The sequence below is a fragment of the Equus asinus genome, chromosome 1, assembly GCF_041296235.1.
Source record: "Equus asinus isolate D_3611 breed Donkey chromosome 1, EquAss-T2T_v2, whole genome shotgun sequence".
Classification (NCBI taxonomy): Eukaryota; Metazoa; Chordata; class Mammalia; order Perissodactyla; family Equidae; genus Equus; species Equus asinus.
Window position 1 is genome coordinate 192,543,416 of NC_091790.1, and position 26,858 is coordinate 192,570,273.

At 37.9% G+C, this 26,858-nt stretch overlaps 1 protein-coding gene across 20 annotated transcripts in view; it reads left to right on the forward strand.

Moving 5' to 3' along the window:
• The first annotated feature begins 4,441 nt into the window (after positions 1-4,441).
• LUC7L2 (LUC7 like 2, pre-mRNA splicing factor) overlaps positions 4,442-26,858 on the forward strand; it is a 57,663-nt gene continuing 35,246 nt past the window's right edge. Inside the window, exons 1-6 of one of the 20 annotated variants that reach the window (XM_070514472.1) lie at positions 4,553-4,978; positions 7,866-7,949; positions 10,665-10,766; positions 15,184-15,260; positions 18,010-18,080; positions 19,682-19,776. In XM_070514472.1, the coding sequence (XP_070370573.1) occupies positions 15,209-15,260; positions 18,010-18,080; positions 19,682-19,776 (218 nt within the window). In that variant the 5' untranslated portion in view covers positions 4,553-4,978; positions 7,866-7,949; positions 10,665-10,766; positions 15,184-15,208. Of the gene's footprint in view, positions 4,979-7,865; positions 7,950-10,664; positions 10,767-13,221; positions 13,338-15,183; positions 15,261-18,009; positions 18,081-19,681; positions 19,777-26,121; positions 26,183-26,858 lie in introns of those variants that run through there. The other 19 variants (XM_070514502.1, XM_070514504.1, XM_070514505.1 and 16 more) reach the window with 19 other exon arrangements.

Genomic DNA, 26,858 nt, shown 5'->3' on the forward strand with positions numbered 1-26,858 from the left:
TGCTTATTGCTTTTAATTCCTCCACCTTTAACAGACCAGTCAACTAGCTCTCACTGCTCAGGTTTGGCTCCAGCTGTTTCTCCTCTCCATAAACTTCAGATGTTTATGCACTTTGACTAGAACTGTTTTTGGCTATAAGGTACTAAGTTATTAGTACTCTGCTTGTCCCTTGTCTGGGTAAGCGTTAGGGATACAAATATGAACATGACGATAGGAAAAAAAGGTTCACATACCAGGATTATGTGAGAGGAAAAGAAATCTGTTTTGTTTTAAACTAAAGGTAAGCTAATCCAAGGCACATTCTGTTTGTAAGGTAAGTTTTTAATGCACTCAACTAAAAGATAAATAATTTACACTGAATTTGAATTTTTAAATCTACATTTAAATTAACAGGAACCATGTCTATAAAATTTGATAGGTGAGTACTGATGCCCCCAGAATAACTACAATATTAAATTTTACTATATAGCTTTTAATTATTTACTATATTTAGTTTATAACTTACATTAAAATGAAGAGTTGTCTGCTTGGATAGCTAGCAAAAAGTATGTTACTTGTACCTATTCCAGTTTTTAATTACCTAGTTTCTAGCATGTATAGATTAACTCTACTCTTATATAAGTTCATATTTCCTTATGAGACCTTGTTCCTGAAGAGGAATGGATATCATTGCTAGAATGTACACATAGACATATTCGCAGAGGTTTTTCTTTTTGTTTTTTTTCAGGTAAGATTAATACATAGCTACTAAAATTTAAAAATTAAAAAAATTTACAAACAGAAGAGAACAAACTTTCAATTCTGTTAATGATAGTCTAGGTAATTTAGATTAACCCTTCCGTTGAACACAACTAAAAAATGTGTATGAAATATTTTTTAAAATTCTCTTTTTTTGAGGAAGACTAGCCCTGAGCTAACATCTGCTGCCAATCCTCCTCTTTTTGCTGAGGAAGATTGGCCCTGAGCTAACATCTGTGCCCATCTTCCTCTATTTTATACGTGGGACGCCTGCCACAGCATTGCTTGACAAGTGGTTCATAGGTCCTGGCCTAGGATCTGAACTGGTGAACCTTGGGCCACCAAAGCAGCATGTACGAACTTACCCACTTGGCCACGGGGGTCACTGAAGAGCTATTAAGATAGGGAAATACTGGGCCAAATCTTAGAAGACAAGAAGTGAAAGTAAGTGTGGCACACAAAGGCACATTTTTTACTTCAGGGCATTTGCCAGTTTAGTAGCAATAGCTTCTGTATTGAAACTGAGCTGCACCTTTGGCCAGCTTGTAGGGCTGGGGAGGCAAAAGGCAAAGTCCAGGGCCCACCAAGGTAGAAACTCTAATAAACCACACCCACTTTAAACTAGAACCCTGAAGTTTACCCTCAAGGGTGAACTGGAAGTGAAAACGTCCTTGCTAGGCTTTCAGCCCAGATTTGTGTCATTTTGGTGGTGAAGAGAAACAGGTCTTGAACCTGTATGATGGTGGTCCTTGACTCGTACTGTCTTCAGTTATCTATCAGGGAAAAATAAAGATCCTCTCCGGAGGAACATAGCATTACAGTATATCTTAGGGCTTGTATTACTCCTATACATATTTTTTCAAATACAAGTTCAGCACACAAAGATAACCAGACACACACAAAAACAATACCCAGAAGTGAAAACCAGCAGAAACAATAGACAACAGAAACAGAACCACAAAAAACTTCAGATATTAGAATTAGCAAACTCGAATTACAAAGCAATTATGTTCACTCGGGTCAAAGCATAACCAAGCTTGGAAATTTCATCAGGGAACCAGAAATTATAAAAAAGATGACACAGTAGACTTGAAAAGAACCTAAAAAAAATTCTCTAGAACTGAAAAAATGAAGAATTCAATTAATGGATTTAATAGCAGACTAGATACAGCTGAAGGGAGATTAGTGAACTGTAAAGTTTGTCAGAAAAACATCACGAAGGCAGCTTGGCAAGACAAAATGGAAAATGCAAAAAGAGTAAAAAGATAAAGAGGATACAGTGAAAACTGCCTAATATACATTTATTTGGAGATCCAGAAGTTGATGAGTGAGAGACAATTTGAGAATAGCTAAAAATTTCCTGGAATTGATAAAAGACCTCAGTTACAGATTCTAAAAGCTCAATGAATCCCAAGCAGAATACATAAAAAAAAAATCCACACCCAGATACATCATAGTAAAACTGCACAAAACCAAAGGCAAAAAGAACAAAATTTTAAAGCAACCAACTATCTTCAAAGGAGTCTGACTGAGAACTGACTGCAGGAGCAATGAAGGTAAAGGGCAGCAGAAAGAATCTACATGCTAAAAGAAAACAACCTCCAACCTAGAATTCCATACTGAATAAAAATACTTATCTAGAATTAAGAAAGGCAAAATAAAGATCTTTTCAGATCAACAAAAATGGGACATTCTCCACTAGCTGACCAACACAAAAGCAAACTGAAGCAGGTTAGGCAAACTTCGGTGAAGAAGCAGATAGTAACTATTTCAGTCTTGCAGGCCATACAGTATTATGTGTCACAACCACTCAACTCTGCTCTTGTCGTGCAAAAGCAACCACAGACAACAGTAAATGAATGAGCCTGGCAGCATGCCAATCAAACTCTTCAGAAAAATAGGCAGTGGGCTGGATTTGGCCTGTGGACGTAGATTGCTGACTCCTGACCTAAAGTTTAAACTTCAGACAAAAGGGAAATGATCACAGACAGAAAGGCCGAGATTTCAGAAGGAATGTAGGGCAAAGCAAGTGATAAATAAACAAACATCAATTATATGAAACTCAGTTTTAAAAAACATATAGAACTAAAACATGTAACAAGAGGAGCATAGAACCCGGGAAGAAGTTGAATGGAGTTAGTTTTCTGGGTTCCCTGCATTATCTTTCTGGAGGAAGAGTAAAGGTATTGATTAAATTAGACTTTGATACATTAAGGATGCTTGTAATGACTTCTAGGGTAACCACTCCAAGAATAAAAACAGAATAAAACTTCCAAAGTACTAGAAGGAGAAAAAATGAAATGATTAAAAGGCAGGCAAGGAGAGAAAAGTAAACATAAAACAGGTGAGACAAATAGAAAACATAAGCACTTTAAACCCCAATATGAGTAGTGACACGAATATAAACTTCAACATTTTAGTCTATTTCCCTCCCAAGGATATTGTTCTTCAGGATAAGATCATACTGTATATAAAACAGTGCATCTCCCTAGGACATAATAGTTTGTACATTTTTCTTTTATTGTACATTGTTTTCAAAGAATGGTATTCCTAGTATTTGGAGTTGTTGGAATTTTGAGTTCTCTGAATAATCAGAGAGAAACTATTTGGGCAATTACTAAAGACAACGTGATTCTACAATTTTTAGTGGCCCAATATGCATTTCAAGGCATCTTGGGACTGATTGCTATTTCATGTTAATTTCTTATTGATCTTGCTAATAAATTATAAGTTCCCAGGCGATGCATATAAAATTTTAATGAAATTTTTTTACCATTACTCCTTTTCGAAGTATCTAGGAAGTACCTATGTCTCATCTTAACGAATTAATATTTTACAAAAAGTCAAAAGGCCAGGCATGGCTCTGGGCTAGGCATTTTCTGTTAGCTCAGTCAGTCCTCACACCACGCTCTAAAGTATGTGCGTTCACCTCCATTAGACACGAGATTAAGAAACAAATTGCAGAAGGTCCCACAGTTAGTAATCGGTCGACCGAGGGCTGGAGTCCAGGACAACGGCAAGCTCCGAACCCACAGGCTTTCCTCCCCGTTGTCAGTGCTGCCGATACATTGGAAAGGCCTTATTCTTCAAATTTCTCTCTCAAGCAGGAAAAAAAAATCTCTACAAGACCACCTCCTTTCCTTTCTCAGAACACTGCATAATTTTTTAGTTCCACATCTACACTAACAGCTTCCTGCTGTCATCAGTAATGATTAATCCGAATGGGTTAGTTAACCTGTTTCCTAACGTGTTTCAGGTGTTAGTTCCTGAACCTGACTCATCCCAGTGCGGGGGGCTTAAGGCCTCTAGGCCTGGATGAAGAGAACTGAGCCAGATGTCAGGTCCCCAGGGCTCCTTTTGTAGGGGTCAGGCGGCAGGGACAAAAAGCTTGCGTCTACACGATTCTGGGTGGGCCCCTGAAAGCGAGTTAATCGGTCAGCGAGTATTCGTCAGGAATACGCCCATATTAGCTACTAAGACTGCTAACCTCAGTGGAACCGACGGGCTTGGTTTCTACTTACTTTCGACTCGGGCTAACCCTCTAGCACTTTTGCTAATCTGGGTCTGGTTCCCCGGGACACCCGCAGCCAGTAGCGCGAGGTTTGGCGCCTCGGGCGGATCCGGCTGGAGGATCGGTTGAAGCACCAGAGTCTCGCGAGATCTGGGAAGAAGGGGCGGGAGAAGCGCGCGTGCACGCGCCCGAGAGCCGTTAGGGTGGAACCCTTCCCGGGCGGGGCGGGCAGAACAAATGCTGTTGGAAGCCAGTTGGTGGAGCCCCGCGGGAAACGACTAAGCGCGAGGAGCGTGCGCGCTCACGTCGCGGCGACGGTGGCGGCGAGCGGCGTCAGAGCTTGGAGGGGGGGGCTGACGGCTTCTGGCGGGTGGCGGTGTTGGAGGCGGCAGCTTGCTTAGCCCGTATCGCTTCTGCCCCAGGAACCCGACGGAGAGTGAGGGAACGAGGGTCGCTTTCGGGGGCTGCTGCCTTCCACGTACGCGTCGTCGTGAGCAGCGCAGCCCGGAGTCTCCTGCAGCCCCTCCGGCTCCCTCTCCGCACGCCTCGAGGCGCCGGCGGCCACCGAGACAGCGCCTCACCTTCCCCCACCCCTTCCCCTTGTCCCCCCGCCCGAAAGGGCCCGGTTGGCGCCCCACCCCCGCCCGTCCGCCCGCTACGCCGCCGCCATGTCGGCGCAGGCCCAGATGCGCGCGATGCTGGACCAGTTGATGGGCACCTCCCGGGACGGTAAGCCTCTGCCAGCGCCCTGGGGGTGGGGGAGGGGGCCGGGGACGGCGAGGGGAAGGGGCTCGGCGGGCGCACCTGGGCTTGTGTGTGTGGCTGAGTAAGGGGCTCCCAGATTGGTACACGAGGTCCCGGCTCCCGTCCCATCCAATCAGCGCTGGGCAGGCGGGTTTGGGGGGCGGCGACAGAACGGATTGGCGGGAACTGCTGCCAATGGGGTCAGGCGGGGCCTGGAGGCAGAAAGGAGAGTTTGAGCCTTCAGTGTTGACTTGGCTGGGATGGGAGAGCCCACGTCTCTCCTGCGTAGTTGGGCGGCCGGTTTGGTGGCTCCCTGGGTGCCTGGACTGCTAAAGCCTCCGACCCCGGCGCGACGGCCTTAACCCAGGGCTCGGGCTCCCCGTCGCCGCCGCCCTCCAGGGTATCCAGAGAGAACTGCCCCCACCCCTTCCCTGGGCCCGGAGGAAGCCTTCACCGGGAACCCAGGCGCAGGGGTGCTCTCTCGATCCCCGCAGAAACCACCGTTCCTATGAGAAAATCTGACCCAAACCATGGTTTCTTGAAGTGGGTGTGTTTGGCCCCATTTTGTGAAAAAAGAAATGTTATGGCCTGTTTTTTCCGAGAGCCCTCCATTTTGTTAGACAATTTGATAGAGGCTTTGTTCAGTAAATATTGACAAGTCTTGCATGTGCCCCAAATAGAACCATTTTGAAAATGTGGTGCCCAGTGAAGTACAATGGAGGGAAGCAACGATCCTTTTAGGCATTTAGGTTAGAATTTATATAGAAAAGTACTAATTGCTGGATATCTTTTTTGTGATAAAGAGAATTTCTAAATAAGATGAAATGCTGTTGCTTTTTTTTGGTGATGATAATTCGTAATGTACTCTTTGAAATTCATCTCAAATCCATTCTAACGTGGAGGAAAGGTCTAGTGCAGTACTTTCTCTCTTAAAAACAAAGCAGAACACTTGCTCATTTTTATGTGTTGATTGTTCAGACATAGTTACTTAGCCATTAAAGAAATGCTTTTTTCTTGACAAGTTATTTAAATTGCTTGATGTAAGAGAAAATGGACACTCTTACATTTTTAGCAGTCGCTCTTAGAATTTTGAGTGCTTGGCAGCGAAATATGTGAGTAGATTAAAAAATTTTATTGAATTGAAATATTTTTAGCAATGCATATTTAGAATGGCTTTTCAGTGTTTGCAGTTCTGTTTTAATGAAAACCCACATTGGGAACTTTTCGAAGAACATATAGACAAATAGGTGTAGATGGCAAACCTACTTGTGTAGAGAGGAGGGGAAGATTGCGAAAGAGACGAATTTTATTTGCATAGTAAACCCTTGAAACTTAACATTAATTAAAAATGCCACTGGAGAAACTTTTACCCCTTACCATTTTTCACTTTTAGGTAAAAACGTTTATTTTATATTTGCATCGTGTCTTAACATTGCTCCTTTTTCGTTATGAAAGCCATATTGGGAAGGGGCTTAATCCAGGATTTTAGCTGACAGAATAATCTTTGTAATAAAATTATAAAAATCATTTAAGACTTACTTTACATGATCCTTTTACTCCTAGATGGATACCATTTTTGGTGTCTTCTGTGAGGATTGAATTTCCTAATTTTACTGGGAGGGTAGTTGGATCAAAGCAACTACTAGCACCTGATGAATTTCTGAACTAGGCATCCAATCTAGTACTGCAAAGCTAAATTTAAAAATATATATATTCCTGTGTGTGTAGTCAGCAGAAACATGGATTTTTCTTAAAATCCACTCTGTATACAAATAAATTTATATTTTTTATGTGTCTGTTTCTGGATTTTTTTTGCCTCCAGACTAAGAGGTTTACCAGTGAACTTATGTTTACAAGTCTGTGATATTATTTAGCTGAAATGACTGGATTTTCACTGTTGTGTTGGGCCAGAAGTAAGAAGCATACTACTTGCAAGGAAAAGAATTGAACGTTTTTTTACATACCCAAATTAGTTCTTTTATGCATATGAGATAAGAATCAGAACATTTCTTTTCCTTCTTACAGATAATAAGTTTACGTATTTCATCTTATGACTCAGGACCTTTAAATAATTAGGATTGTTCCTTTTTAGCATGCAGTCAACTTGGTTATCCAGGGATAGGGGATCATGGATATGTTCTTGAATAACATCATGAATTTGAAACCATGTAATGGGAAGCTTTGTATTGGACACAGGAAAAGCTTACAGGGAATGCTGTTGGGTGTGTTTGGCACTAAGAGGTGGAAATGGGGTCCAAGAAGTGGGAGAGAGTTGGAAAAGGTAGGTAGGAGGGTATTTAAGGCAGCTGTCCAATTTTTTTTTTTTTTTTTTTAAATCCTAGAGACTATAAAGCAGCCACTGTCTTCTTGGTTAGTGGGACTCGAGGTAGCAATGACCCCATCAAGCCTTAGTGTCCTGCCTGTGAGGGAATCTGAAGTGGCACAGGTGGTCCAGGGTACTGGGAAAACCTTACTTCCCTTTCACCTCCGTCTCTCCCTAATAAAAGTTTTATTTCCTCTCCCCTTCTCCAAAATCAGTTTTTAATTAGTTCCTTTTAAAACTCCTTGGAGATTTAAGTCTGTTAAATATACCTTATTTTGAATTGCTTGAATCAATTAATAATTAGATTACCTAAACTTTGTGACTAGGAATTTTAGTGGCAGGGATAAGGAGAGGTAATCTTGGATCACTGGGCACTTCCAGAAAGGACAGTCTTGGGTGAGTGGTGGAAGTGGGGGGCTTTGGACAACCAGAGGGCAGCATGATGGCGCTGGGAGGCTGGGCAGGGGGTGACCAGGAGGTGGGAGAGGAATGCATAAGGGAGGTGGGAGGGCCAAAGACAAACTTTGCCTTCTTTGCAATTTCGCCTAGGGCCCTGGTGGTGGCAACCGCCTGTGTGCCACTGAAAATCGTGCCGATGCCTGGCATACTGCATAAATGGAAGCAGGGTACCGCGTGAGTTGAAACATTGGTCACACTATATAAAGTTTGTATATGTGAATCAGTGTAACTCATACCCATGTAACTGGGGGTCTGACTGTATTTGGATTTTTCTGATAAGGCATCATGGGCTAAGGAAAAGAGCATTGGGCTGAGACTCAGGAGACCTGGTTTCTAGCCCCAGCTGTACCTCTAATTGTAACCTTGGGTAAGTCACCTCACCTTTTTTGCCTCAAGTTAAATCTATAATTTGTTAAATGGGAAACCAAATAATTTCCTATGTTATACTCAAAAATTGTTGAAAAATAAGTATACTTTAAGTTTTTTAGAAAGGAGGAACTATAAGTAGATATAAATTGGTATTTTATCTGAAGTTTAAGATAACGTTAAACTTTATAAATACCTTTCTGTTTTAGTTGTTAGCATTAATAGAAGGGAGAGGGTTAATTTGTTTTCCCTGATTGTGTTCTATTTGAAAGGGAGGAGCAGGACAGGAAAGTTCAAGCAGCAGTTTGAGAATTGTCTGTGTGACACTTGGAAGAACCCAGTGTCCTCACACAGACTATAGTCATTTTTGCTGAGTTGGGTTAATTGTAAGAATGTCCCTTAGACAAAGCCCTTTTGCCAACAAATACAGTTTGGTTATAAGTCTCTTGTCTTGACTCCAGAAAAGTCTGGCAAGGTGCAAGGGATAGGAATTAAACAAAATTGAGGGTGTGAATTTAGATTACATTCTAAGTTTAGGAACTAGGGAGGTCTCAAAAGGTAGTTTTGAGGTTTCCATACCTCTTAATTGTTTATAACCTTTTAATGGGATTAGAAATGATCTCTGAAAGGTTAAAACATGTTGGAAATGGCAGTCTGCCCTCAAAAACAGCCAGTAGACTAATAGAATAAAATTTTGTAGCATCGTTACTTGTCCATTATGCTTAAGGAATGTTTAGGGCAAGTTAAAGTTTTCAGATAATTTTAGCTATTTTTGAGGGTACTCTTTCTCAACATGTAATGATGTACTTCCTCAGTTAACAGAGTTTATTAATCATAATTTAATATTTTTTGCTGATTAGTTGTAGTTTATGGGTTGTAAAATTAAAAGGATACTCATCCCAGGAGATAACCAGGAAAATACAGTTCAGAAATCATATACTTGTTTCTAATATAAGTTTAGTGATACCTGTCTGTTGAACCTGTAGGACAGTATGACATTTCTGCCTTTCTGCAAAATAAATTATTGAATCAAAGATTGAAGTAGTGTTGTCTTCAGTGTATTTTCTTCATAAAAATCATCCTGACTGTAATCTCTGTTTCTTGACTTGTCATCAGCATTGAGAGCATTTTCTTTTAATTTTCTCTCATTAACATAATGAACCATATTTATTTCTTGGTCAGTTGTAAGCCATTCTTCTATTCTACTTGGATTGTTCATTTTAAGTGAAGGAGGCGTAGCCTTTAATGTACAAGCTCACATTTTTTGAAAAAATAATGGGGTATATCTTACTCCAGAGCTTGTAAATTCTTTAATGTTATAAGAAATTTTAGCAAACACAATGTTAAACAGTAGTCAAACATAACGTTAAATAGAGTTTTAGTAAATATTTGAGTTTATCAGAGGTCCAGGCATATCAAAACACTGAAAGCTATGTTAACACCCATATAGTGAACCTGGTTAAAAAAACTTTATTTTGCATTTTGAACTCTGAGTAATATTTCTGTCTACAGAACAGCCCAGAAAACAATAATAGTATCACCTCATATAACCTTGCATTCTCTTCAGTTGTTTAGCTCTTCCCAAGGAAGCCTCTGCTTCTGAGACATTCTTTCACTTTGGGTAAAAAAATAAAACCAAAGAAAAATCATTTTGTCTGTCATTGCATAAGGTCTGTAAGCAGCAGGTAAATGCTTTGATTTGATTAGGGCGAGCTGTCATATAGGGATAAACGGTAGTGAGCTGCCTGTTCAAGATAGGTAGCAGGAACTCAAGGCAAGTAGGTATCCTGGATCAGGGTCAGAGCTGGTGAGTCAGATAGTGTTCAGTACCAGTTGGTTCATACAGATATTAGAGCTTCAAGTTGCTAGGGGTTCAGGCAAGCAGTGGGGTTGCAAAGATAGGCAGACGGCTTAAAACTGAAGGTCAGTAAGTATGGGTAAGACTAGATAAATGAGGCAGATGCTCCTCAAGAATGGAATTCTAGAAAGATGCTTGAAATGGATTGAATCCTAAAAGCCCAGGGCTGTTAGTATAATCCTTGAGGAACCATAAGCATCCTACTACCCAGCTTAATCAATCTGCTAAGAAATTGTAGACTAAGAAGATGAAGAAAGTTGGGAACGTTTTGCTGGGGAAAGAGTGAGACAGAGAAAGGGTTTCTGACAGGAAGCTTGTGGATTCAGCACCTGCAGAAAAGTCATTCTGTCCCTTTTTGGTTTAAATTCTCATGTACCAGCAGCTGCTAGGGTAGAAATTGGAAGGCAAGGCCAAAATAGATGAGCTAACCAATTTTGTAAGATTATTGAGGATATAGAGAAAAGTAGTTTGTAACTCTGAAATTGGCTACAGCTTCATGTTGTTTTAACTGAATAACTTAGGACTTTGAAAAGTCAAAGCCATCTGAAAGTAACAGTGTAGCTCATCAACTGAATAAATGCCATATTTTGCTATTTAACATGGACTATAAAACATTTTTCCTGAAAAAACACTCACTAGATATTGATTCATATGTTCTAATTTAGTTGTGAACCATGTGCAATGATGTTTGACCTATGTGATTCAACCTGAAAAGAATTTAACCAGCTGCCCTTGCTGAGTCTTTTGTCATGTCTCCTGAATGCATGGTAAATTGTTTTGTTTTTATCTTCTTGAGACCTTAGTTTTTGTCTTTCAGAGTTAAAACTTTCCAAAGCTTTGCCTTTCGGTAAAATAGATTGGGTATCTTTTGGGTAGTACCTATCGTGTACCTAGCTGTTCAGCTGCTTCTACGTTCTGTCCTACTATTAGGTTACACGGTGTACCCTTTTCAGTTACTTGTGGGTATGTTTTAGATCAGGGTTGGCACTATGGCCCACCTGCTTTTTGTAAATAAAATTTTATTGGAACGCGACTGTGTCCTTTTTTGTACATATCTGTGGCTGCTTTGCCTTACAGCAGCAGAGTTGAGTAGTTGCAACAGAGCGATATGGCTGGCAAGCTTAAAATATTTGCTCTCTGGCCCTTTAAGAAAAGGATTGTTGACCACTGTTCTAGATGGGTGATTCTCAAAGTGTGGTCCCCAGAACAGAAACCTTAACATTACCTGAGAACTTGTTAGAAATACATATTCTTGGGCCCACCCCAGGCCTATTGTATCAGAAATTCTTGGGATAGGGGCCAGCAATTTGTGTTTTAAGAGCCTTCCTCATGACTCTGATGCACATTAAAAGTTTTGAGAAACCATGTATTAGTCACACACAACACCTTTCCTATTTTTTATCCCATTTTCTGTTTAATATTTTTTGTCAACTCACTTTCTAAAAATTTTAAGTTAATTTTAAAATGAAAGTTTATGTCACCAGAAAAATAAATGCAATGAAAACAATATGGTGTCATAAAGATAACTAGATTTTGTTGTCACTTACTTTATGCTAAAAATTAGAACTTCTTAGATGTGTTAAACACATATAAGGGCCAAGTGGAACCTTGTTTTCTTGACTCAATCATGATAAATAATCACCTCTAAGTGATTGAGTTGTGTTTAAAATGTCATGTTGGTGGAATCATATAACACCTAAAATCATCTTTTGTACAAATCCCATACTTTCGAAAATACTGTTTTAGCTATTCGTCTGAAAGGAAAGCCTCTTGAACTGTATGCATCCAAGCCACTAAGTAGAAATGACTGGCCAGAAATACACACCTGTGAGATGGAGAGATCTAGGAATCTCTCGAGAGGCCCATTGAGACTTCTAGGGTGAAATTGCCTCATTTAGCTTAATTTCTCACCTCTCCATTAGTGTTTTGGTCCATAGTAGTCAGCAGTTCTGCAGAATTTCACCATTCTGTTCCATAGTGGGAATGTGAAAAAGTACCTGGCTGTGGGAAAAGCTGCATATCAAACATAACTCCTGGACTAGAAACTGGGGAAAGTGGCTATAATTCTTCATTATGGACAGGAGAACAGCAGGGCATGCATGCTAGGAAAACAGTTGATTCACCTCGGTTTCTGGAAACCATGTGTTTGAGAAATTCCTGTGTTACTGTTTAATTTGCCTCATAGTATTAGAAGGAGTATTTTCTCGGGCATGATATTCTGCGTATTTATTGGCTGATGTGCTTTAGGGTATAGTAATTGTTGATAGAAATAGAATCTTGCTTTCCTGAATATCCCCAGTTTGCTGAGTTGCTTTGGTTATTTCCTCCTTTCCTTTTCTTAGAGATTATGGACATATTTGCTTCTGTGATCTTTTGACTCTGCAATAAAGTAGTGACATAGGACTCTAATCCTAGAGGGACTCAGTCTAGTGGGGAGCGAAAATTTACACATGAACAATTATGTTTGTTTTTAAGTGATGAATTCTGTGACAACTGATTATAGGTGTCTAAGTTTGAAAAAAGTGTTTAAAAATACAAAAGATGGGCCAGCCCAGCAGCGTAGTGCTTAAGTTTGCACACTTCACTTTGGCAGCCCAGGGTTCACAGGTTTGGATCCTGGGCGCAGACCTACTCACTACCCATCAAGCCATGCTGTGGCAGTGTCCCACATACAAAAAATAGAGAAGGATTGGCACAGATGTTAGCTCAAGGATAATCTTCCTCAAGCAAAGAGAGGAAGGTTGGCAGCGCATATTAGCTCACAGCCAATCTTCCTCACCAAAAAACAAAACAAAAGACACCTGTGTGAATGAACAAATGTTTTGTATATTTCCCTCAAATTAAAAAAAATCGAAGCATTGCAAATGAAGTCTCTTATGTTCCCCTTCATAGTCTCAGTCCTTTCTCCAGAAGCTTCTCCAGAAGCTTGTGAATTTGGTGTGTATTCAATGTGACACAGTATTTCTCCTGTGTTGTTTCAGTAGTTGTAAGGCTCAGTCTCCTTCATGGTAATCTGTTTCTCATTTTAACTTCCTTTATCATTGAGTCGTTTGTCACCTCTGTCCTTTGATATTCTCATTTCTTTCCCCTTTTTATTTCTTTCCTTCATTGGTTTTAGGTTTGGGGAGGCTCTGCATAGCTTTTATAGCTATCACCAACCAATGAGAACTTGTCTTTTTAATAGATAAATCAGCCAATCACTTTTTCTTTGGTTCTTTTCAGCTATTTCTTCATAGCCAGAGATAGCTTCTATTTTGTGTATAGAAAGTTCTGGATGATAGAAGGCACCAGATATCCAGAGTTCCAGTGTTAACTCTATCAGAATTGCAGCTCTGCAAGTAAGTATCAAAGTGTAAAATTTAGCAGGCTGCAACTTTTTAGTGACTGACTTTCTTTTATAACATATCTCATAAAATAATTTACTTTTAGAGCTTAATTTTTAGATAACTATTCAAGCTTTTCTAATTTATTTCTTATATCAAAGAGGAAAAATATGTTGATAGATTTCCTAAAGCATGTGATGTGATGGTGTTGACCCCTGCCAGTGGCCAGGACTCTGCTTGTATAGAGAGAGAAGATAGTGTTGTGGCAAGGGATGGTGTAGAGCCCTTGGAATGCAGCTCCTTTAGTATTCTGTTCTCACGTTTCTGTCACCATTAGAATAGCTCTTAAAGACCCTATAAGCTTTTTCTCCTACTATCCAGGGTGTTTCCCAGTCTCATTCCTTAGAATTTTGTTAGACAGTTTTCATAGACAAGTAGGCTGGTAGATTTAAAAAGTGATTTTTAGTATTTAGTATGATCTTTGATCATATTCAGCAAGAATGAATTTGTTCTGGAAATTTCTTCTACAGTGGGCATTACATTTTTAAAATGTTGGGTTTGTCATGGGGATTATGGTGGGGGTGATATTAGTACCTATTCTTAATTATAAGCTTATAGGACCATATGAAAGGATTAAGAGGGATAGCCTTTCTGAACTGTGTAGTACCCTTATTTTTGTATTTTCTGGAGGAAAGAGCTGCTACTACTACTCAGGATGAATTTGTAAGTTCTGTTAGAAAGAAGTGACTTGATGTTCCATTTGGAAGGGAGAATACCATAATTGGTCTTTCCCACTACCATCTTTGGCTGAGTACTCTCTCTTTCCTTTCTTTATGTAATAAATATATTCCTGGGACGTTTGACATGGATCAAGTCATACTAAGTGTGTCAAAGCATCTATAATCATTTTGTGTTAAGATATGATAGTGAGTCCTTTTATAAAATGAATCCTATACTTTGAGCTGTATAAATATACAGTGAATTAAACTGAATGTATTAACAAAGGAACATGGAGTAATAAGAGGGTTGTTTTTTAAAGGTTAATTACAAAAGGGTTCTTCGAGGTGGGTTTTAGGCTGAATTCTAAACAAACAACAAAGGTAGGTGGGAGAAGTTAGTGGAGTTGGTGAGAAAATTCAAGGGTGTAAAAGTGATCACGTTGGTTCTTCAGTATCATAGTCACTGTGTAGCCGTAGTCACCTGCTTTTACCTTGGTTCCATGTGAAGATGTAAGGATTTACTAGTACAGGGCAGATTCTTCCTTCCTTGTGCTAGACCAGAATTTGGCCACGGGTCTTTCTCCAGTTCCCACGTTGTTATGTGGACTCAGTAGCTTATATTGTAAGAAATGGTAATAAGAGGGTGGAACATTTCTCTGCATTTGAGGATTCGAGGGCACAGGGAAGTAAGAAGCTTTAAGCTTTCAGTTATACACTTCTTCTAACTCTGGTGTTCCTTTCACTGAAGGTGTATGGGTTTTATTTCAGTGGGAATGTGCCTACCCTGTCCCAAGCCATCAGTAACATGTGGCCCCTAACAACTGTGCCTGTGGGGAGGGCTTTGGTTGTGGTGTTGGAGGATGTGGGAGGGCTTTCTCTCTCCTGGCCTCATTTATAAACTAGGGGATGCTTCCATTTGCTTTGTGTGCTGTTGAGTTTTCTCCTCTCTGTTTTCCCTAAGCTAAGCTCTAAGCTAATTCTGTACAAAAGAAATACTAGTTGTTTTTTATAAATTGCTTGCCATTAATGCCTGATAATATGCAGTAAAATAAGGATTCTGCATACCAATATATATGTCAAATATTACAAACTTTAAGGTTCTTTTGAAATTACAATACTAAACTCAGTTCACTTTTGCTTAGCCTTCACAGTTGTTGATCACATAGCATGGTCATCCACTCACAGCTTAAAAAAATACAGGGAGCATCGGAGAGAATGGGTAAAGTAAAATTTTGATGTTTTTAAAATAGCACCTAAATCTATGAAAGTTGATTTGATTTATTGTTTGTTTGGGAGGGAGAGGGTGGGTAGCACTGGAGGGGAGGGGGTGGATGTTGGGAAAATAGCATGCACCATGTAAATGATATTAGATCCCATCTAGGGTAAGATTTTAAGTGTTACTACTACAATTTAAGGTGAAGTCAGTTTCAGAAAAGGCAGGACCATAAAATAGCAGTGTTGGGGTTTACAGTGGGCTGATTTTTCCCTCCCAACAGGTTGAAGGGGTTTTGAGAATAGCAGTATTTGGGTACGGTTTGGACAGGAGCCTTCTTTTTAGTGTGGCCTGTCTGTATTACCTGAGTGAAACTGCCTTGGTACCACTTTAGGCTCTGTTAGATTGCTGAAAGACTTCGACAGGAATAACTTGCATTCCAGTTTTTATTGTATACCTGTGATTCAGGTGTTCCCAAATACTGGTTATAATTCATGAAACTCATGAAGGAATTAAGTGAGAGAGAGAGAGAGGTTAAGAGAGTTGTACTCTGAAGTTAGTTGCTTAGTGGGAAATATTAATAGAAATTTTGGTGCTTCCATTCAAGTGAGGAACACTTTGCCTGCCAAAGTGCGTAACAAGTTTCTAATTCTAAAAACTTGGCATTGTGGTTACGTACAAAGCCTGATTAGTAGTGGAGGTTAGAGGGCAGAGAGACTTCCATGTTTTTATGGGTAAGACATGTTGTTAACTCAAATAACTTGGTCTAAGCTCTGCCTCATTATTTTTAAACTTTTTTTTTACGTTGTTTACACACTAAAACTCTGGATTGAAGAAAAGAATGAAAAACTTATTTAAGAAATCAAATTTTACCCAAAAAATATTGTTCTGGCCCAACTTTGCTATTCCCCTACATGAAGCCATTTGCCAAAGTTAAATATGATTTACTTACTGTTCCCCAAACCTTCCAGCCTCTATAAGCTTTGTCAAAGATATTACTCCAGTTTGGAATGCTCTTTTTTCTCCTTTCCTTTGGTCTAAGTCCTATCTTCCTTCAAGTTTTGGCTTCTACTTATTTATTGAAGCCTTTTCTAACCTCTCCAGTCCCTAATAGTCATTCTAGTCTTAGAATTCCTGAAGTACTACTGTTTGAAACATCCTTTTCATACTTGGATCATGCTACCTTGTATTATTACTTGTTACTTCATTTAAATGTCCTGTTTCTCTAGCAGAATCATGGGCTCTTTGAGGGTAGAGAGCTTGTCTTAGTTGCCTTATTCTAACCTCATTGTCTAGCACAGAGGATATGTTCACTGATAGGTTTGATTCTCTGATTTGGATCCAATGTTAGTGTAACAGGGCAATTGTTTTTTCTTAATTTAGGTTATTTTTGTATGAATATATGCCCAGAAAACCCAAAGATAAAATGCATTGAACTCATAAATTAATTCCTTGTATTATAAAGAGATTTGGTTCATATTTGTGTCCCCCGCTCCCCTCAAATGGGCACTGTTTACCTAGTTTCTTTTGAAAAACATGGTTTGGGCCAGATATCTTGACAGAAACCAAAATTACCAGTATTTTTATTGTAAAATTTCTTGGTGTAGCCAGATTATACTTTCATGGCATAAGCCCAAATAAATTTATTAAGTACTGCATGGTAATGTGGCCAAATTAGTTTTGAATGTTAACCTTAAAGTCTTTTAAGTAAAACTTTCAAGATATCAGTAAACAGATACTCACTTGCTGGTCCCTCTCAGAATATTTCTGTATCTCAAATTATTAGAGGTTTTATTATTTTATTGTTTTAAAGCTTTCTGTAATGTACAGGCTGACATTTGATAGCTGTATTTATTGTATTTGCTGCAGTTATCAAATGTCTGTGGAACAACCATTCATATGCAGTGAAGAATTGTTTTAAAATACTTTTTGGCATTTATAGAAACTGATTCTTTTTTAAAAGCTCGTCAGGGATAATATTTGCTAAATTTGTGTTTGAAATTGTTCATATCTTATCTGAGAGCTGTGTCTTCAGGGCACATATATCTGAATGATAGATTTAATGTTGTGATTTCTGGAGCGAAAGCAGTTGCCCTACTTGATGAAATGTTTGATTAGTAAAATTTCCATGAATCTTGATTTTATTCTAAGGTCTAGCTTATAACATTCTCGAGCCGTTAGTTTGACAAAGTGCTGAAACTATACCACTGTTGCATTACTGAAAAGCTTAGAGACTTGTAGCAGGGAGACTCCTAGGTAGGTAAGATTTTTTTGCCCGTACTTAAAAAATGTATATCATCTTTAAGTTTCTTAGCATAATTTGGGTACAGATTTAAAATAAAACTTTTTTTTTATAGGCTAGGAAGCAAAAAGCTTCTAATATAGCCCTCTAATGTAGCATTGCCATTCTGGCGTGAGCTTATCACAGTCCCATTCTCACATCAGCCTGAGGCCCTCACCAAAGTCTCGATGAAATATACTTTAAAAAAAATGTTTTTTAAAACCCTCTTGGCCCAAGGACCACTTTCCAGAGCTGCAGCCTTGGACTTTTGCCCATGGTCAGTCACATTCTGCTCTAGCCTTAGACTTACTAAGTCAATATTTAAAAAATAAAACACCCTGATTTTGTTCACTTTTGTTTTCATATACCAGAATCTTTACAGTCAACATGTACTTCTAGATGCTGTATTGAAATTGCTGGCAGAGTCTATTCTATACAAACTGAACAATCTGGCCCCTTGTTTTATTTGTAAAGGTTCAATGTATCTATGCCTGCCCACTTCAATCCGCAAGGGAGTGTCAGAAAGGCCCCGCATTCGCCGAGCCGTGAGTTATCACTAACTTTTCAGATGTGTTAATGAATGTGGAACAAAAGCAGTTGTGTTTAAAAGGAAAAAAGGACCATCAAGACAACCTTTATTATAGTAGCAGGCGTGAACACTAAGTGAATTATTCCAAATTGTGGTGTCAAAAATAAGCTATTTAGCTAGAGACTAGCCTCTAGAAAACCTATTGTTGAACTGCTCTGAAGCTATCATTTTAGCTATGTTACTGTTCTTAAAATTTTATGTACCCTGTTTGCAAATTAGGATATTCTTTAAGTCTTTTTAACCAAGTCAAAACAATTTGAACAAAATCTTACCCCACCTAAAAATGACAGTATTTAGTTGACTTTGAGTTAAGCTCTTCAAAATAAGACCATATGAAAGGGGTAAAGTTTTAACCTTTTTTGTTATTCACATGTGAAAGACAGAAATTAAATAATTGAGTCGCTTTCCTAGATGAAAGTTTTTGGAGTGCTCCAAGCATCATGTGAAGTACAAAGGTATTTACAATCTGTTTTGGTACCTACAGTTCTTGCTTCAGTAATTCACCAGTAGGTTTTCATTCATTAATGATGATATCAATTTAAGGCTAAAATAAAACACCTACGTTTCTTAGGGCTTATCATTCTACATAGAGGAAACATCCTTGAGTTTTGTTTGGTTTTTTTTCTTTCAAAGATTCTAAGCAAAAAAATTGTAACTAACATCTATGTTTTGTTAGAGCTAGTTACTTTTCTTTTTCTTAGATTCTTTAAAATTTTGAGTAGATAGGCATATTTGATTAGCAGGTTGGATACTTCTGTTGCTTAGGAGGTGTATTGTGTTTTATGAAGATAGAATAAATTTAAATGTACCCACTTTGGCCATATATAGCACAGACTACAAAAAACTTGGAGGTATGGGACCTTTGGAGGCATTAAAGTTAACATTTCATTTCGGCAATGTGCCTTTGTTTGACTGGTGTGTAAGTCCTTCTTCCAGGTTTGTACGCTCTTAAACACGTTATTCTACCCTCTCTAACTCCTCCCAGCAGCAAAAGGGAGACACTTCAGCTGGAACAAAATAGTGGAAGAAATGGCGTCTGGGGTTCAGTGGGGATTCGCAGTGTGTATGCAATGTTTGCAAGATTACTTTTTATGTTTTTCAATTAATGTAAATAATTACAAAATGAATCAGTGCTTAGTGTCAAGTAGGGAACATTGTATACCAGTAGAAACTCTCCTAGTGGGTCTGCTGCAAGTCGCTTAACCTCTTGGGGCCTCAGTTTCCTCATCTGCAACATGAAGGAGTTGGACTTGATAATCTTTAAGGTCCATTCCTGCTCTAAAATCCTCTGCTTTTCTGAAGTGCTCTGTGTAACAGAATGCATTGCTTTCCCACTTGGACTATTTGAGTTACATGTGCAGTACACGTACTGCAGCTGCATGTTGTCTAAAATAGATTTTCTGTAGGATATTATAGAAAAACTAATCCCTCTTGAGCTGATTTATAAATGTGTGTGTAATAAGCCACACATAAAAAGCTAGTGATCGTAGGGCTCTCAGAAAATACGTATTTTGCAGTTGTCTAACCTTGAATGTTATTAACTTTCCTATATTACAGGAGATACTACTCGTCAACGAATCAAATTCAGTGATGACAGAGTATGCAAGAGTCACCTTCTCAACTGTTGCCCTCATGATGTCCTCTCTGGAACTGTATGTATTTATTAAATCTATTATTTGATTATTGGTATACTACAAAAATGAACAACTTGATAAAGTCTTAATTCCTTGTCAAATTATTCTGCAATGATTTTTTTAAACACTGCTTTTAGCAGAGGGCTTTGCGTCCCTTATGTTGTTTATTTATTTAGGTTGATAATTTAAATCTGCAATAATGGGATTTCTCACACAACTCACTGCTGTACTTTGTAGGTTTTTTTGTTCTTCAGAACAATTTAAAACATTTCTTATTTGGAATATAAAGGCAGTTATATAGCAGTTGCACTTTTAGTTTAGAAACAATATAAATGGTTTTCAAAATAGTTTCCTTTACTGTTGAGCAGAGTAGACTTTTGTCCAAAACAGTATACATTTTTGTTAAGAGTTGTGCACATTTATATTGTGGAAATCATAGTGGGGAAAATAGATTCGTAAATATTTAAATTCACACAGCTTAATTTGCAAGTAGTATTATCCTTTAAAATTCATTTATGTTGCTGACTCCTAATAATGTAAAGCTCACCTAATTCAGATTCTGTGTCTAATGGTGTTGGCTGATGTTAGAGTATCGTCATTTTAATTTGGAAGATAAACCACATGATGCTGGACTTAAGTGGAACCAAGGATTTGGTTCCCTGGCTTTTGGATTGGGTGGAAATGATTAGTCACTGCAAGAGCTTCCATTCACAGGCTGCATCTGATGGCGGAGAAGTGCCAGTGGGGGCTAAATATTGAGTTGACTTTATTTCTCATTTGCCAGAAATGACTGAAATGAAGAAAAGACTTCTGACTTCCCTTTTCAGAAGTGATGAGTTCCCTTGGTTAAGGATGTCTAAATGAGTGATTTCTTCTTGATAGGAAGAGTTAAATGCCCCAAACAGATATGTATCAGGCATATGCAATAGAAGACATCGCTTTCTTTTTCCAGTAGGAAAAACTATCAAAAATATATTAATGTTAAAAGGAAAAAAAGAGCCTATGCTTTAAAAAATATATAATACCTAAATTTTTAAAAGTATATATAATAAGTATATATAATACCTAAATTTTTAAAAAGTGTAATACCACAAGGAAAGAAATCCAGTTTCTGAGTGCTTGAATTAGGACTATGACAGATAATTAATCCTCAGATCTCCTCTTTAGAGTTTTAGAAGTATTTTCTACTGTGCTATAATAAAATTGAAATCTATAAAATCTATCTGTAGTGTACTTTGATTCTTCACATTTACTATTGTGTTAAATTTAACAAAGTCATTTTATTTAATGGCTAAATCATCACTTCAAATAAATTTTGAGAGCTAGATTCATTAACAAAGTGGCAGAATTTGGGTTTTTTATTTTTTAATACTTTAAGACCAGCCATAGCAAGACTTTGATGTATTATGTTCTTCAGGTATTTCATTAAAAATAAAAATCTGGCATCACGGCTGTCCTTTACTTTTTATAATGCACATATGCAGTTATGCTCGTTTATTTATTTAAGCCATTTTGAGATATATGATCCACAGTTAGCCTTAATATTAACTGACTTGTTCAAAATCACTCAGTTTTGTTGATTTAAAGTAAGACTGGGACCAAACCCAAATTTTCTGAGCTGTAGTCTTCAGCATGTTTTCTACTCTGTAGGTAATACTTAATCCTGCATCATTTTAAATAAAAAGGATGAGTGGTTGGTCTTGAACTTTCCCTTCTTGTAAAATTCCTGCTGTTTGATTTATAACATGTACATCTTTTCAAATTTTAACATCCCTGAAATAGTACATCTTAAAATTGATGACAGAAAAATACTGTCTTTGTTGGTAACAGTTTTCATATGGTACAGAACTTAATGATGAAGCTTAAAATTGCTGGTATCCTAGGGCTGGCGTGGTGCTGTAGCGGTTAAGTTTGTGTGTTCCACTTTGACAGCCTGGGATTCGCAGGTTTTGACCCTGGGCCAGACCTAGGACCGCTTGTCAAGCTATGCTGTGGCAGCATCCCACGTAAAATAGAGGAAGGTTGGCACAGATGTTAGCTTAGCAACAATCCTCCTCAAGCAAAAAGAGGAAGATTGGCAACAGATGTTAGCTCAGGGCCAGTCTTCCTCACCAAAAAAAAAAAAAGAGAGAGAGAGAGGGGCTCCTATCTTGGATTATATGAAAAACAGTTAAGGAAAGTCCTTCCACAGGTGCTTGCCAGGGAAACTCTAGATGAGAAATACCTCCTTTTTGTCAGTCTAATAGAAAAAAGGTGGTCATATGTAAGGAAGGGGTTACGTAGTGGTGAATGTGTGTCAGAATTTAAGCAGAATTTTAAGGACTGTCTCTAGGACTCTAAGGCAACTCCAGGGTTGCCATAGAGTGCTATCCTTGAGAACTTGAAACCATCCGTAGTGTCACTTCCTCATGACCCTTATGATTACTAAAAAGGGCTGTTTATAACCGTTCATCCTATGTACAAATGGTTTGTAATTATAGAGCTGTGACTTCTTTAGCAACCAATCTCTGTAGAACAAAGACTTTTCTGGCACAAAGTCTAACAGTTCACACCTCTTTATGTTGAAGGTGCTGGTTTGTTTTGTTTTGTTTTGTTTTTACATGTTAGATGAAAAGAACTGAATTGTAACTTGACTTTATAATGCTTTTTCTTTGTTGTATAACTGAAGGTTGCCCTTTAGTTTTCCTGACCTTGTTGCTCAGAATTATCACTTCTGGCAGAATAGGACTCACCAATATTCTAGATTATTTAGCAAAAGAATACACAGAAATGTATTCTCTGTCGTTTTCCATTATAAAGAGGTTGAACTTTATATCAAGCATTTGAAAATGGACAAGTGTGATTTCTAAAAATATACTCTAACTGACAATTAGTATGGAATATTTTTGGAATTCAGTTTGATGAAATGCCCCTGTAACATTTTACCTTTCATTAGTCTGCAACTCTGGTGTAACTAATTCTTAAACTAATAAATTAATCAGGAGGTAAAATGTAGAACAGAATCAAAGTAATTGTATATGTATCTCTTTGGATTATGATTTTTATAAGAAGCATGAAATTTTCTTATAACTTAGGAAGTTAGTGTATTTCAAAGGCTTGGCTTATTTTCCTATGCATCTAGAATATTTTCTTGTTTTAGTCCCACTCTTTTCTCCTTTTGGCACACTTGGTTTCTCCCTGTTGTGTTCACCATGCAGACACTAGACAGCATCCCCTTTCAGATTTAGGCAAAACAAAAAATCTGAGTAGAGTTGTTATCCCCACCTGCTCCCAGCACATTATTTCTGGTACATATCTTCCCTGAGGAAAGATAAGTATATTGAAGTACTTTTAAAAAAGTCTATCTAGTTCCTAGTGATCTGGGAAAAAGATACGTGTTAGTGATAATTTACAAAAGGCATCAAATCTAAAGCAGAGATGGTTACAGAAGTCGATATTAAGATCTGCAGAGATGGAAATATATACTCTCATAGTGTGCCTGTCCTAAATTCAGAAATGGCCACTAGTAATTTTGTTATAGCCCCTATCATAGTATAATTTTAGTGTTGACAGGCCCTCATGTCTTCTAGCTTAAAACCTTCATTTTATAGATGGGAAAAATTAAGGCTCAGAGAAATTTACACTTGTCAGATGTGTCTCATAATCAAAGAATCACAGTATATTATGCCGTGCAAGAATCTGAGTTACTTAAATCTAGATACCTTTTAAAATGTTTTTGTTGTTGTTGTTAGTTTTTAGGTAACAAGTATCTAGGGCAATGACTTTCAGATCTTTCAGATCAAGTCCTTGGAGACATCTCTGTACTAAGAACATAAGGGTAGGCCAGTCTTTCCTTTTTAAACTAGAATTTTACACATTTTAAATGTGGAAGTTTTCTATGAAATTTTGTTTCAAAAAGATTCTACTGCTCAGAGATAGAATTTAAAAAGAACTGATTTTAAATACTTAAAGATGGGGATAAAGTAAAAACTTTATATCCCTTTTTGAAGTAATTGGTTGGGAGTATTGGTTGTCAACAATTCTGACTGAGTTGATTTTATGATGCCCCAAGAGGTTCTGGGTTTTATCCGAAGTGCAATTTTCACTAATTGAAACTCCTTTATTGCTCCTCTAACTCTTTCTTTTAAGGCCTATTTTAAAATCAGTTAGTTGGGTACATACAAACCTATTCTTTAAAACTGCTGAAGTCTCTTTGGTAGTACATATAGAAAAGATCCATGAAAGTATAGAGAAGCAGAATAGGTGATAAGAAGTAAACCTGTGCAGAATTTTCTCAACCAGCCACTTGACTGTAAGTTTCATATAATTAAGGCAGGGATGTTGTTTTGTTCAATGCTGTATCCCCGACATTTAGAACAGTGTTCCTCCATTGTGTTGAATGAATAATCAATCAACTCAAAAGTGGAATGCTAAATAAATGTTTCAGTAACTGAGTTTGGATTTCAAAATTTAATGATTGTTAGTCAGAACTGTGTTGCCTTTTAACAGGTAAGGAGCTGGAGAATATCTTGGTTTTGTTGAGCTGCTTATCAAGATACGACAGCGGTGGTTCCACATGCAAATGTGAAAAAATTAATCTGTAGTTACTTTAAACTCAATCTCTTCCCCAGAAATGGTTTATTTTGGGCTACTTTGGTATTTTTTAACAAGTGTTTTTAGCATTAGACTGGATTACTGGCTTGATTTTTGAAAAAATTTGTATTAGAGCCAATTTCTAGAGCTTTCCAGTTTGTAAAATGCCAGAAAACCTAGGTTTTACCTGATTTGGCTTTTGAAGTGTAATATGTCCTTGTATTGAACAGATTTGCTGTTTGTATTTTATCCTTCTCAGTCTCTTAAAAAAATATGCATTCCTTTAATAAGCATTTCTGGAGACTACCTAAACCAAAAATACATTTGATGCCTAGGAAATCAGAGGCACATTAACAGCTTTCGAGTGAATAATTAAAACTTTACTGTTAAACTTTAAAAACTAAGTCCTAAATATAGTTTGGAGCTTTGTTGGCAAATTGGCACATGAATACACAGAACTGTTCAATTTAGGGTACATATGCCCTTGGGAAATAACCTTTTTCTGTCATCCTGAATCATCTTTTTGTTTTTTTAAAGGTTTTATTCTTTTCCTTTTTCTCCCCAAAGCCGTCCTGTACATAGTTGTATGTTCTTCGTTGTGGGTCCTTCTAGTTGTGGCATGTGGGACTCTGCCTCAGCGTGGCTTGATGAGCAGTGCCATGTCCGCACCCAGGATTCGAACCAATGAAACACTGGGCCACCTGCAGCAGAGCGCGCAAACTTAACCACTTGGCCACAGGGCCAGCCCCCTGAATAATCTTGCAGAAATTCATTTTATATCCTTAAAATAACTTAATATACTTCAGGCTTATGGAGGTGATTTTTATTTATTTATTTTTTACTTTTTATTAAGATTATGGTAGTTTACAACCTTATGAAATTTCAGTTGTACAGTATTATTTGTCGGTCATGTTCAAGGTGCACCCCTTCACCCTTTGTGCCCGCCCCCCACCCCCACTTTCCCCTGGTAACCAATAATCTGTTCTCTTTGTCTGCATGTTTAACTTCCACTTATGAGTGGAGTCTCACAGAGTTCGTCTTTCTCTATCTGGCTTATTTCATTTAACATAATACCCTCAGGGTGCATCCATCTTGTTGTGAATGGGGTGATTTTATCCTTTTTTATGGCTGAGTAGTATTCCATTGTATATACCATATCTTCTTTATCCAGTCATCAGTTGCTGGGCACTTAGGTTGCTTCCACATCTTGGCTATGATAGATAATGCTGCAATGAATATAGGGGTGCATGGGACTTTTGGAATTGCTGATTTCAAGTTCTTTGGATAGATACCCAGTAGTGGGATGACTGGGCCATATGGTATTTCTATTTTTAATATTTTGAGAAATCTCCATACTGTTTTCCACAGTGGCTGCACCAGTTTGGTGATTTTTTTTTAATGTGACCCAAAGACCATGTATTCTAGAATCTTGTTCTAGTTTAGTCTGTCTCTAGTTGAGATTGGTGAGCATTACTTGCATTAATGGTTAAATACCAATACATATATGCATGTAGATATGATGAGCCATAGTGCTGATGTCCAGTCTTTATAAATCAAATAACAAATTAATTTTACTTTTTATTTTTATTCTGTAGTATTATTGAATCAGTCTGAGGGAAGAATCTTTTTTAACTTCTTTAATAGAAAATTTCAAATATAAAGTAGAATTGTGTAATGAACGTCATACATCAGCTTCAATAAATATTTTACACATAACTACCGTATTTCATTTATACGTACTTATGTCCTCTCCATCCTTTTGCTTGTTTTTTAGGCATATCTTAAATCTTGAACCTGTCCTTTAGGATGACTCTTGAAACAGTACAAAGTATCAAAGACCAGTTACTCCCAAGTAAGGCAAAATGAGGTCTGGAAGTCACTGTTGAAAGAAATAGTTTTTTGTAGTCTAGTACTTGGTTAACATATTTCCGTGTCACATTTGCTTTTCTGTACAGTGATTCTCAATAAATACTTATTATCTAAGAACCAGGAATCATCCTCTTAGTATTCCCTGAATTCTTCAGATCTCTTTTAGACGTATGTACAGTTTTGTAAACTGCATTTTATCAAGTCTGAAGAAACCAGTGTGTTCTCTGATGCTATTCATTGAAAAAGGGAGGATGGAGTTATAAATGCATCACTTGGAGTATGTAGACAATGAACACAGAATATAGCAAATGCATGGTAATAAGCGAAAACTTAAAACATTTTTATTATACAGTTGATTAACCAAAAACATCAAGCAAAATCATGGATTTTCTATCTCTGGAATATTTTTTTTTTTTTTTGGGGGGGGAAGATTAGCCCTGAGCTAAAACATCTGGTGAAAATCCTCCTGGTTTTGCTGAGGAAGACTGGCCCTGAGTTAACATTCGTGCTCATCTTCCTCTACTTTATATGTGGGATGCCTACCACAGCATGGCTTGCCAAGCAGTGCCATGTCCTCACCCGGGGTCCAAACCGGCAAACCCCGGACCGCTGAAGCAGAACGTGCACACTTAACCAGTGCGCCACCGGGCCGAACCCTG